Here is a 14185-nt window from a genome sequence, read left to right as displayed (position 1 = left end):
TTTTTTAAAATTTTTATATATCTAATTATTTGATGTTGTAAAGTTTAAAATAACATACATGTAGTGGCATATATGTATTTACATACATATGAAATTAAACAAAAAAATAGTTAAAGTAACACCTGTTTTTTCAACACAATTTGATGAAACTAAAATTGCAATTGACTCACAATTAAGAAATCTACAAGTAAAATTTGAAACTTTTTACTAACCCAAAATTTGGGTTAAAAACTTAAACAATTATAAAAATCCCTATAATCATGGGATTAGATTTTATTTTCAACAACAATGGACAAATAATCATAAATAAAGATTATTAAAAATTGTTCCTTAATACCTCTAGTTTCAAACCTAAAATTCTAGAACAAAAGAAATTTAAAAAATTAGAAGAATGCAAATGCTTGGATAATCAAGAAAATTGTAGTTGTAATTTTCTAAAAATTGAAGAACATCTTCAAATTATGGAGGAAATCCTTAAGGAATTAAAATTAAAAGAAGGAATTGAATTAAACTTACACTTAATAGATACACATGATTTTAAAAAGAAAATTAAAAAATAACGATTTAGATCCATTAATAAAAGACCAAAGACCTTGTACTGTAGTCTAGTGGCATCCGATTTACACTTTCATGTAGAAGGGAGTGGGTTCGAGTCTCAATGTAGGCTGATGGTTTTCTGATCTTCAGGCGATTGGCCGGCGAGCCAACACAACCGGCAAACTAGAAAATACGATATAAAACACTATTGGTTGTTTTCCAAACTCTTTGTATTAGTCTCGCTCAAATCAGGTGTCCCCACAAATGATTTGTACAACTATTTTATACTAGGCACTTGGGTCGTTACACATTGAATCTCTAGTTAATAATACGAATTAATACTCCTAAAGTGCATTTAATACACACAGTTATGGATGTTCAACCACGGATATCCGTTGGGCTTCTTAGATCCTAGGTCTCGCGGACTAAGACTTTTCAGACAAGTTCCTCCACCTGTAGCCGACCGAAAGCCTCAATCACTCGATCTTGCTCTAAACCACTCCGGCGGTCCGACCGAAAGCCTTGACCTTTCAGCCCTCCTTCCAGCCCATTCGGTCCTTCAGTCGAGAGCCTGGACAAGCCAATCTTCCTTCCAACTCGTCCGGTCTTCCAACCGAGAGCCTTGACATGTCTTTCTTCTTACTCATCCGGTCTTTCAACCAGAAGCCTCGATCTCCCAGCCTTTCTAACTCGCCCGGTCGTTTGACCGAGAGCCTTGGCCAGTCTTTCTTCCAACTCGTTCCTTGTTATGATCGCTTCTGTTCACTTGCTCTAGTCTGCTCCATCCGAGTCGTCCATCCGACCAGTCTCACATCCCATCATAGGCGACTATTGACTCTTTGTGATTCAGTAGGTTGAGAAAGGGTCTTTGATTGGACAGCATTTTCATGCCCATTAGGACATTTTGAATGGCTAGTAATGCCATTTGGTTTTAAAAATGCACCACCATCTGGTTTTAAAAATGCACCACAAATTTTCCAAAGAATGATGAATGAAAGTTTTAAAGATTGCTACAATTTTACTTGTATCTATATTGATGACATTTTAGTGTTTTCAAAAACAAAAAATGAACACAAAGCACATTTATACACAATTTTCAAAATTTTTGAAAAACATGGATTAATAGTATCCAAAAAGAAAATAGAGATAGGAAAAAAATTATATTTCCTTTTTAGGAGCCGAAATTGGAGAAGGAAGTAACTTCTCTAGAAAATTTTTAGAATTTCCTGATAAATTAGAAGAATTGAAACGATTACAATGCTTCTTAGGATTAGAAAATTATGTAAGACCTTATTTACAAAATTTAGCAAAATTAACCACTCCTTTATATAATAAAGCCAAAGTAAAGGAGTAAGAAAATTTAATGATCAAGACAATAATATTGTCCAACAAATAAAAAAAAAATTACTAAAACCCTTAGCATTATCTCTAGAATCAGACTATTTAATAATAGAAACTGATGGTAGTGAAATGGGTTGGGGAGGAATTTTAATTAAAAAACCAAATAAATTTTCTTTAAAAACTATAGAAAAAATTTGTAGATATACCTTTGGAGTATATTATTCAAAGAAAAGGGATATCTAACATCCTTAGACTTTGAATTACTTGCAATTATTTATGTACTTGAAAATTTTGCATTATTCATTTTATCAAAAAAGCAAATTATCAATAGAACAAGCTGCGAATCAATTGTTAAATTTCCTAACACAAAAAATGAGAGAAAATTAACATCTAATAGATGGTTAAAATTTAGAGAATTTGTCCTTAATAGAGGATTCAAGATTAAATGGGAACATATAAAACGAAAAGATAATAAATTTTTCGATTTATTATCTAGAAAATTATTATGTGACTAATTTGTCTTTTATAAGTTGTGCAGAAAATTTGAGGCACTAAGCACAAAATTTAAGACTCTCAACAGCAAATTTTAGACTCTGGAGATTGAGAAAATTTTCACATTTGATCAGACATAATTAAAGTTCTCGGAGAAAAATCAATTTATGACAACACTCAGAAACCGACTCCATGATGAGGACATCAACTCGTCATATTATACCTTGACTCGAGTTGATGATTCTCATTGATCAAATACCAAGGAAGAATCATGAAGACCGAAGACTTGAAGACATGAAGATCAGAAGACAAAGACCAATAGGTCAAACCATGGAAGGTCCTACTTCTTGAAGTTTATCAAGGCCAAATGATAAAGAACGATCATTCAAGGAGTTATGGAGTGAATGATAAAGTCAATCATTCGTAGCTGAGCACCAAAGGCACGAGTCGTTATAGAATTCAATTGGATACGCCATAAACATTCTTTGAGCAATCTAGAGGCCGAAGCCTTAAAGTGTGGGATGAATTGTCTTGGACAAACCTAGTTCTAGGAATAGATCCCAAAGTAAACTTTCATTAAATACCATCTCCTTTTGTGTAGGACTATATGACAAATGTCTGCACATATTAAGGTTATAATGGCTAGAAAGTACTGACACCTACATGGGCTCAATACCCAGTGATTAATTTAATACACACTGGTCAAATTAGGTGGGGTTTGAAATTTTGTCTTCCCTCCAACAGGACAAATTTCCACACCTATAAATACCCCTTCGTATTTAGAAGGAGGCGCTGGTCATTCTAAGAATTCATAAATTTTCAAAATGCTTAAGATTGCAAGTTACAAGTGATCAGTGAGTAAAAAGAGAGAAAAACTTCAAAGTTCATATCTAGAACTTAGCGAAATCTTGAGTTGCTATAACGTTCGAATCAAGACTTATCCTAGCCAAGATTTCAGTTGGATAAAAAGAAGAACTCATTTCTTCAAACAACAATCTTTACTTGGAGAAGTAGATAGAGACGAAGTAAACTTGCAGAAGTTGAAAAAACTGTGGTGAAAGTTAATTTGTTGTCCGGCTTTGTGATCAAGGAGGCAGACTTGGGGTGATATTGTACTAATGGAGATATTCGTGCAATCCTTCACGTGTTGTGAAGAAGAGTCGACTAGGCTTCGTTAATACCGAACCACTATAAAGATCTCTCTCTTTACATACTCGCTTTATTTATCTACTTGCATCATATACCTTGACCAAGCCTTAAGTTTTTATCATAGATCAACCGTGCAAAGATAAAGTAAAATACCGGATCCTTACTCTCTTATTGTAAGAAAGGATATTGATTTGTGACAAAAATTTTCAAAAGCTAGTAAGTTTATTCACCCCTCTATCTAATTGGGGCTAATATTAAGTTTTGGACATCTCAATCAATGCCCCAAATGCGAAGCTATGACTAATGTTGGTCATTTTTCCACTAGACCGAACAGTGGGTAGTGGAGACTTTTGGAGGCATTTAGAATTATAATAACTTTCCAAATGTCCCCCTCATATTATTTAATAACTTTTATTATTATTTAATAAATTTAATAATAATTATTATTCATATTAATTAGGGTAAATCACCTATTTGGTCTCTCAATTATTCGCGAACTGTCAATGTTGTCCCTTAACTCCGTAATCATCAATTTGACCCCCGAAATAAATTAATTTTCGTCAAATAAGTCCTTCCGGCCAGATTCTGGTGGGGTATTTTAGTCATTTCGTGTCTTCTGAATTAAAAAAAAAAAAGAATTTTAGGTTGACATTTTGGTCAAAGCCACCGTTTCACTCTGTATTCCGGCAATCGCACCATTGTTGTTAAACCCACAATCCATTTCAGTGTACACAAGAGAAAGCTCTCTTCTCCCATCGGAAAACCGCCCCACGGCGAACCCGTCACCGGGTAACCTCCAGATTGTTAGTCCCATGGTCTCGTCATCGGAAGGTTGTTGTTCGTTTGAAGAAGGGCGGTTGGTGGTGTTTAAGTCGCCAGAGTTTGGGGTGTCGGTGGGGAGTTGGTGGCGGCAAACGGGGCAGGAATTGCGCAAAGACAGTGGGAGAATACAATCAGAGTAGTATAAATGGTTGCAGGGCATTTCTCGGGCCTCGTTTCCGAGCTCGAAGGGCTCTTTACAAATGGCACAATGGGGTTCGATTTCGATATGGGAATCGAGAATCTCGATGGTCGGCATTGACTCGATCGCCGCTTTGGAAGCCGGCGTATCCTCCATTCTCCCCAGCCAGTTAGCTTCAATCTGGGTTAACTGATCCAAAAGCCGGTCGAAACCCAACCTGACGGGAAACCAGAGGCAATGGGTTTGCAGGCTTCAATTCCACACGGGATCTCCTTGTAAATTGGGTTCATTTTGAGGATAAGCTCGCTCTTGGTTCTGAACTTCTCCTCGAGAAACTCATACGCGACGGATTTGAGGTTGAGAGCAATCCGGGTTCAGAGCACGAATGGGCTAGGGCATCCACCTAACAGCTTCACATCCTCTGACGCCATTGTTGCAGATCTACCTCTTCTTCTTTCCTGTGATTACTTTTCTAGGGAGAGAAGATGAGTACCGTTTGTTTATAGGTGTCAGCAAGCATGTGAGGTTAAATGCAATAATGTGAACGCACCAGATTTATACGACGTTTCAGACTCGAATTTGGTGTAATGGTCAAGAGAATCGTCCTAGCTGGGCACTGAGAATGGAAATGGTGGCGGGTGAGTTGCACCGTTCAAGAAATAATCTTTCTCCTTACCCAGAAAAAAATGAAAGAATGATGTCAGAAAGGAGGAGAGAAAAAGGCAGAGAAGAAGAAGATGGCATGTGAAGACACGAAATGACTAAAATATCCATGCTTAATAGGAGTTCTCACCGGAATCTGGCCAGAGGGACTTATTTGACGAAAATTAATTTATTTCGGGGGTCAAATTGATGATTACGGAGTTAAGGGACAACATTGATAGTTCGCGAATAATTGAGGGACCAAATAGGTGATTTACCACAGATTTCACTAAGAAGTAGAAATGACCTTGAGCATGACCCTTAGGCTCCCCAAGTAAAATTTAGCTACGTGGGATAACATCCCCCAGTTTCTTTAGTTTTATGTTTATTTTTGTTGAGTATTAAGTTTTCTTTTTTTAGATATAGTTTATAAATATATTATATTACTAATTTTTCACACGCGTTGCGCGAATAGGATAATGCCCAATGTTTATTTTTTAAATAAGTACTTCAAATTGTATCAATACAAGATTATATAAAATATGTACATGCATATGTAATTAAATGTTGAATTTGTTTATTTAAATCGGTAATTCAAAGTATATGAATGCAAAATAATATATGAAAGGCTGATTATAATTGTCACTAAAATAAATGTTTGCAATTTTGTAAAAACGTTAATCTAAATAATTAGTCTAAAAATGATAGTATAAATAAATACTAATTTTGGTAATAAAAATTTATATATTTTAAATCTATAATCTACATCTACATCTACATACAATCTTAATAAGAGCCAATTTATCACCAGCATTTTTTCTTCCGGTTAGAGACCTAACTTTATTGGATCGTATTAAGATTGTAGATAGATGTAGATATCAAATATTGATTGATATAACAAATTATTATTTATGAAAATAATATAAATAATGAATATAAATATGTTAAATTATTATGTTAATAACGAAAATAAATTTATTAATGTATCAAATAATTACGGAGTATTATATAGTTTATACGAAAGTCCATAATAACAATTTAGCATTCTAATCTCACTTGTATCACTATTATTCTAAACAAATAAATATTTTCATAATTTTTAACCGCTCTAATCACTGCACTTTCAATTTAACCTCCATTGCTATAATCAATTTAAGCTCATGATTGTCCGCATGACAGCTCAGTTAGTCAAGGATGCAGTTTGGGAACAATGGAATGAGTTGGGGAAGCGACTGAAGAATAATAATGGAATGAAACCCTTATTTTATTAGGGAATGATTTTTTCAATTAAGAGAGTAATAAAAACCCATAGCAGTATTTTAAAAATCTGTCAACCAAACTATAATAATGACTTTGATACTTATTCCTGATAGCTAAACCTGTCAACCAATCACATCCTAAGTTCTTCTATTGGTCTATCAACTGGTTCTGTTGGATCCTTGCTGTTGATGAATCATTGGAGCCTGTTGAGTTCGTTGTTGCCTGAGGACAGATTGAGTTGGTTGCTGAAGTACAGATGGAGTTGGTTCTGCTCAAGAGAAGGCTGCATGACTGCTTGCTGAGATGATTGGATCTGATTCTGTTGTAGTAAGTTTTGCTGTTGCTGCCGCTCCTGTTGTTGCTGCATATGAGATTGCATTATTTGATTGTGTAAATGCACCTGTCTCTGAGAATTAGATACCATATTGGAACCCATCCCTTGGCCCATGGTGTTTGCCATTGAGTTTTGCATTACATTGTGTGTCCCTATAGAAACAACAGATCATTGAATGCCAAGAAATGTGTCAAAATCATACATATTAATTGAAGCAGAACAAATAGATGAGGCTCCTGTTATTTCACCTGGAAGTTGGGGATTCTGAGCACTAGTTGTATTGTTAGACTGCACAGAATTGGCCATGGGAGTTGCTGATTTTGTCATCTCCATAGACAACATCTTTAAAGATACCTTCCTCAGATAATCTGACTGCAATAAAATTAGACACCGAAGGAAAAGGTGTCACTAAGGCCTTAAAGTGTATATATATATAGGTCAGTGTTTCCGCGAGTCCATCTTGTTATATGAGTCCGTGTGGACAGATCTTGGTCATTGAATACTTAAGATCAATGGCTTAGATCTGGACCATTGTGCAACTGTGCACTTCACTTGCACAGTTGACCAGATATAACTCATTGATCTCAAACATTCAGTGACACAGATTTGTCTACACAGACATGATCTCAAACATTCAGTGACACAGATTTGTCTACACAGACTCACAACAGGATGAACTCATTTGATCAATAGTCTATATATATATAGATTGCACACAAAATATTCTGATACTAAAAATAAAAAGAGTAAACCAATTCAATAATTTTCATACATAAATAATGCATCATACTTAAAACAATTGAGAGATATTGGTAATTACACATCACATACACACCTCACTTACAGCAGCAGCATAAATCTTTTCCTCAAACCTTACTGCAATTTTCCAAAGCTCATAAAGCCCTTCTGGTCCAGCGAAGGGAATATGCCTTTTTAAAGTCTCCATTCTATAGCCATCACAGTTGAAAGACATATCCATCATATGTAAAAGAAAAGCACTACAGAGCCATCCCCAAGCACTCGAGTATTAACCAAACATAAATGTATCATACAGAACCCTAATAAAGGTGGTTTTTGTTTTTAAATAGTTAGTCTATCAGCTAATTTTGACTTATTTGATCACTATTAGTATTTTCACCCATGCGATGCACGGAATGGATTTACTATAATATTTTTAAAATATTTGGATCGATATAGTGCAATTGAAAAGATGGTTTAGATCAATTATGTCTATACATGTCATAGTGACAAACTTTAGTGTGTGTTTTTTAGCGCTTGGTATTGCAGCTACACTAGGAATTGTTATTGATGATAACCTCAGCAGGTAAAGTTTAACTTTGCATTTTAGTATTCAATTTTTTACAGCCTAGATGAAGTATAGCTATTTGGTAGTCAAGCTGAGATTTAAGAACTTTAATAATCATCTAAATTAATAAAACTTAATACTCAATTATGCATTTATGGCAGAAACATGTTAGTTAAAGAATAAAGACATATAGGGATAAGAATTCTAGTGTAATAGTTTAACATAATAGAATTCGGTTTTAACATAGTAGCAACACAGAAATAGTCACTTAAGCTTCTACAAATAATACCGAAATAACACAGAAATAAAATTGCATAATAGAATTCTATTTTATGCATAACAGGATGATTAAATGGTTTATAGTAAATTAACTATATGCTACAAAATCATCTATTTAACTATAGTTGTGTAGTAAAAAAAAACCACTCTAGTAAGCACTCCAGGGAAACAAAATCAATTCTAAGAACTTTAATAATCATCTAAACTGATAAAACTTAAAACACAATTATGCATTTATACTTTTATACACAAAACAAAATCAATACAAAGAACAAAACCAACGAAACATCATGTTAACAAAATCAAAACTTTCAATGTGAACTACAAATCGTAGGCCTATTGTTCATAACATTAACTTGGGAGTATGACCGTGGAACATTGATATTCCATGGACAAATAACAACGCATCTGCCGGAACCTTATACAGCTTTTTCTCGTCTTGGGGGATATGTCGGAAGCATAGACGAAAATAGACCCCATTAATGAAAGATCACGATGGTAGAATTGATCACGATTAGGAGACTAATGTTATTGTTGACGGTTACAGATTCTGTAGAATAATATTGTTATTTACTATTTGCAGGAAAGTATAATATTGTTGATGACGATTATGTCGATGTCTCATGTAATTTTAATGTAGAATTGTAGTACGAATAGAAATTGTATTACCATTGGTAGGGAATATACCCTGGATATACGGCCTTACACACTTTGTACGTTTGTTCGGTTTCGGGTACGGGTCAAGGATCTATATAGGGGGTTAGGGCCCTTCATTTTAGGGGCTTCTTCCACTTCTACTCTAGCATCTTCTGTCTACAATACAATATACAATTCCTCTCAACTCTCTAAAATATTGAATAAGAAGGGCTTGTTCAAGCCAATTTCTCATTTTGTCTTCCTATATTCATACATACAAATATAGTAAATGACTACTTAGCAAAGAATTTGTTTCATCAACCATATTTTACAACATTACGTTGCGGGGAAAATATTATTATGATTAGTAATTTTAATCTAGAATTGTATGTATTACGAATAGGAAAGTAAGAAATAATATATTTTATTAGAAATCGTATTACCATATTTTACAATATTACACAAACCTTAATAGTATAAAAGTGTTTTGGACGTGAAATTAAAATGGAAGATTTTGTTTTTTATTAATAGTATAAATTACGTTGCAGAGAAATATATGTACTGTATTATTACGATTATTAATTTTAATTTAGAATTGTATTACGAATAAAAAGTAGATAAGGATATATTGTATTAGGAATTGTATTACCATATTTTAATGTACAATTGTAGTATGAATATGAACTGTATTACAATATTTTACAATATTACGCAAACTTTAATAGTATAAGAGGATTTTGTTTTTATTAGTTATTTGATTTGGTTAAAAAATCAAAGGATGTGTTTGGTTGACAAGTTTAGCTATCGAGCGTGAATATCAAAGTCATTGTTATTGTTTAGTTGACGGAATTTTAGAATATTACTATGAGTTTTGACTACTCCATTAATTGCAAAACTTATTCCCTAATAAAATAAGGGTTTCATTTCCCCAACTATTAATAATCATTCCCATTTCACCCTATTACCAAACATGAAAAATACTTTCACCAAAACTCATTACCATTACCAAGCATTTGATACCACTCCGATTCCGATTCCCATGTGCGAACCAAACACACCCAATATAGGTATTTGGTTTATTAACTTTTTGTAACTTCAAAATGCTAAAATTCAAATAGTTATTTAAAGCAAAATTTTCAATCAAATTTAAAAAAATAAATAAAAAAATTATACCAAACAGCACAATTAGCTAATGTTACCAAACAAAGCCTAATGTATAAAATTTTCTTTTCTTCTAGCAGACAGTAGGAATCGGAATCGGAATCTTTTCTTATACCAAAATGTTTAAAAGCAGCCTTGCACCCTTCTCTACCTTCAAGTTACAATATTCAAGAAATAAAACAAGAAGCATTGGCCTTATTGAATACGAGGATGTTTATGGCCCCATTGATTAAGGTCAATTCCTTAGCTGTGACCCTATGAATATTAGCAATATCCAGTGCAATTCTTCATGCTTATCAATCAGCGTAAGATATGGATTAGCAATAGCGATGATAGAAAGAAAGCAACTTTGGAAACACCAATAAATTCCCACAGAGAAATAGGTATTTTCAAAAAGGGGAAAAAACGAAAAGCTCGGAAAGGCCCTCCAATTTGCAAACCATAAATCATAAAGCTCCAGTAAGAATTTCAAAAAACAAATTATCACCATAAATCAAATGTATATGTATATTACCTAGAGAATTCCCTCAAAAAAAAGTGTGAGAGACTTACATCTTGTTGACAATCATCTCACGCGATTCTGGTTGTAGCTGAGCCCGCCAATCGCCAGTCTCGACAGCTCCGTTTGCCGCCACCGGTGCCGGGGCGGTGGCATCGCCAGCCGGCGCCTGACCCTGAGCTTGGGCCATTCTCCAATAATTCCCATCCATGAATGGATTCACAGATTACAGATACAACTCAGTTCAACGAGATTGGTACCCAGAAAACGATAGGAACCTCAGAGAGATCATATACTCCGTAAATCAGAAGCGAACTACAATAATAGAATGGGTGAAATTATATATAGGAGTTGGGACAATAAATCCTTAATTAGCTGTAATAAGCCAATAATTAGGAATTTTCGCCCTGTAAAATTATTAATTATTAAGGGTTTGTTTGGTTAGGCACATGGGAATCGGAATCGATATGGGTATCAAATAGTTGGTAAAGGTAATGAGTTTTTGTGACTGTATTTTGCATGTTTGTTAGTAGGTGAAATGAAAATGATTATTACTATACATTATACAAGGACATTTTAGTCTTTATATTACTTTTTCCTTCTCATCCCAATAATTCTATTTCTTCTTATCAAACAATATAATTTGAATTCCTACGTTTATTCCTACCTTATTCTTTTCTCATCGAATTGCAATTATTTTCCTTCTTAATTCTTTCCTTCTAACCAAACACCTCTATTAGGATTCATTGAAGAGTAAACTATTAGACCGATTGTTATGCCATGGACTCGGGTCCATGTTCACAATTTTAAAACTATATGTTTGTTAGAAATAAAATGTAATAGTTTTGATGAACAAAAATTGTAATTTTTATTAGTCCCCTACTTTATTTTTGAGTCTAGTGAATAATATCCAAAGTCCAAGTCTTTGTGCAAAACGCTTGTGTAGAGTCTTTGTGTAGAGAAAGGGAGAGTAGCGAGTGAGACTTGTGAAATCCTAGTTGAGTATAACTTTGTGCAACATACTCGGAGGAGTGTAGCTTTGTGTGAGACACTCGGAAGTAGCGTGGCTTTGTGCGAAAGGCTCGGGAGCGTAGCTTTGTGCCAGACGCTTGGGAGTATAGAGTTGTGCGACATACTCGAGAGTATAGCTTTGTGCGTGATACTCGGAAGGAGTGTAGCTTTTTGCGAGACACTCGGTGGACTAAGTGTAGTTGTGTGCGAGACACTTGGTTGGTGTAGGAGCGTAGCTGGGTGCAAGACGCTCGGGGGCGTGGCTTTGTGCGAGGCGCTCGGATTGAGTGTAGCTTTGTGCGAGACACTCAGAGTTGTAGAAGTGTTGGGTTGACACTGTTCACTATTGTATTTGAGTGATTGAAGATAGTGAAAACCCTCCTTCAAGTGAAAGGAGGGAAGTGGAGTAGGAAGATTACACCATCTCCGAACCACTATAAATCTCTCTGTCTCTTTACTTTACGTGCATCCTATTTATTCTTGCATGCATATTTTGTACTAACCCATTTACTAATTTATTCATCTGGGTCTTGCAATTCCAAGAACATAAAACTCACATTTTTAAAGCAATATCTTCAACAATTCAACCACATAGCTAGTTTCGGGGCCACCAATCCCCTATCTAATCTAAGCTAACATTAAAATAAAGAAACAAGAAGAAGCAATGAAAGTTTTAAAGAAAACAAACATGAAAACAAAGTAGATATTGAAAAGAAGAGTTACCATCCATGGAGAATGGTTCCATTACATTTTTGTCTTGAAACTTCTATCCTTCTAGCTTGTCTTTTGAATCTAATATAAGGAAAATGAAGTTTTCCCCCAAGAGGGGAGAAAACCCTAAAGAACTTTAGATCTAAAACTATTTTCTAGCTGCCCTCCCCTTAACTTTCCGAAAAAGGGGTTTAAATAGGCAACCCGAAGCTAAAAATCCTGAAATGGCCCCTGTGGCCAGACCACGCCAGCACTACGCGTGGTTGAGGGCGTGGATAGCTACTGGAATTGATCCACGCCACCCACACGCGTGTTGGCTGCGTGGATGGTTTCTTCTCGGCGGCTTCTTTGATTTTTTCTCTGTTTTGGCCTTGAATCACTTTTCAATTTGCAGAAACAACTTCAAAACTTTTCCTAAAAATTGTGTTAGAGGTTTTTGATCACATCTGAGTTTAAAATGCACGAGATTATTATAAACGGGTGGCAAAACTTCGTATTCTATCCTACTTTTGACCCTTAAATTATACTATTCTTGGTGCTTATCAAGCCCATGGTGTTGGATCCAAAATTTTCCCTTGGCAGCCTAAAAAACACCTCAGAAGTGGGACCTGGTTTCCAGGCCCACCTAGAATCATGAATGTCTTAGCCTGGAACTACCGTGGGTTGGGCAATCGCCATGGTTGCAAAAATCGCGCCTAGGCACTAAGCGGCACCCGGCAGTGTCGAGGAAGGCCGAAATCGGCCTCCTCCGCGGCCGGGCACCTAGGCCGCCTAAGCGCCGCCTAGGTCTCCGGCCGACTAGGCGGGCGCCTGGGCCGCCTAGGCGTCTGGCAGGCTGGCGTTTTTTTTTTTTTTTAATTACAAATCTTTAACATTTAAACTATTAATGTTATAATGTATTAACTAATACTCTAATGGTCTAATAAGTAATAACTGATAATTAATAACTTAATAAAATAAAAAGTAGTACGTAATAACTAAATTATATTAATAAGTAATGCACTAGTAATTAATAAATAATAACTAATAACTTAATGAGTGTTAACTATTTAACTATTAAAGTGTAAAGACTTACAATATTCGACACTTTACAATTATTAACACTTAAAATTTTTTTAAAATTTTTTTTTGAAAAAAATTAAAATTAAAAAAAAAAAAAAAAAAAAAACTAGGCGCCTAGGCGGGCTAGGCGCCTAGAGGACGCCTAGCGATTTTTTCAACCTTGGCAATCGCACGTCGGTTCAAGTTTTGGTGGATCTAATCCATAACAAAAAAGCTCGATGTTGTTTTTCTTATTAAGACTATGGTTAGTAAAAATAAAGTGGAGCCTATTAGAAGGAGATTGTGCCTTGAAGGCCTATTAGCAGTTAGTAGTAGAAGTTAGAGTGGGGGTCTTTCTTGTATTTGGAGAACCGACCCATTGGTGTCCATTAAGTCTTACATACACAGACACATTGACATCGTTATAAACGAGGAAAATGCTGATAAGCGGTGGCGTCTAACTAGCTTCTATGGAGAACCAGACAGGAATCAAAGAGGGTTAGGCTAGAATCTCTTGAAAAATTTGTCAACACAAAACAACCTCCCTTTGGGTAGTTGTTGGAAACTTCAATGATGTTCTCTGTGCTGAGGAGAAATTAGGGGGTAATCCGCAACCAAACTGGCTTTTCGAAGGTTTTAAGGATGCGGTGGAGCAAAGTGGGCTGACAGATTTTCCTTTCGACGTTCATCAATTCACATGGGAGAGGTCTAGAGGCAAGCCGGAGTGGATTTAAGCAAAGCTCGACAGAGTGTTGGTGTCCGATGATTGGAGGTGCAGATTCTGTGGGACGACGACGAGTTCTGTCATAACCTCAATAAGCGATC

At 35.3% G+C, this 14185-nt stretch overlaps 2 protein-coding genes across 2 annotated transcripts; both read right to left on the bottom strand.

Moving 5' to 3' along the window:
- Positions 1-4159: 4159 nt before the first annotated feature.
- On the bottom strand, positions 4160-4911 carry LOC115995925 (E3 ubiquitin-protein ligase RDUF2-like). The gene is made up of 2 exons (XM_031235072.1): positions 4889-4911; positions 4160-4697 (listed from the first exon to the last, which is right to left on the bottom strand). Exons 1-2 carry the CDS (start codon positions 4909-4911, stop codon positions 4160-4162), a joined length of 561 nt encoding a protein of 186 aa, XP_031090932.1.
- Positions 4912-6368: 1457 nt separating this feature from the next.
- On the bottom strand, positions 6369-10912 carry LOC115995623 (mediator of RNA polymerase II transcription subunit 15a-like). Its single transcript, XM_031234718.1, has 4 exons — positions 10651-10912; positions 7552-7663; positions 6965-7088; positions 6369-6868 (listed from the first exon to the last, which is right to left on the bottom strand). Exons 1-4 carry the CDS (start codon positions 10806-10808, stop codon positions 6576-6578), a joined length of 687 nt encoding a protein of 228 aa, XP_031090578.1. The 5' UTR covers positions 10809-10912; the 3' UTR covers positions 6369-6575.
- Between the last annotated feature and the right edge of the window lie 3273 nt (positions 10913-14185).

This window comes from Ipomoea triloba, chromosome 11, assembly GCF_003576645.1.
Source record: "Ipomoea triloba cultivar NCNSP0323 chromosome 11, ASM357664v1".
In the NCBI taxonomy this organism is placed as follows: Eukaryota; Viridiplantae; Streptophyta; class Magnoliopsida; order Solanales; family Convolvulaceae; genus Ipomoea; species Ipomoea triloba.
The sequence above is the reverse complement of the archived record's forward strand: the minus strand, read 5'-3'. Positions and strand labels throughout refer to the sequence as shown.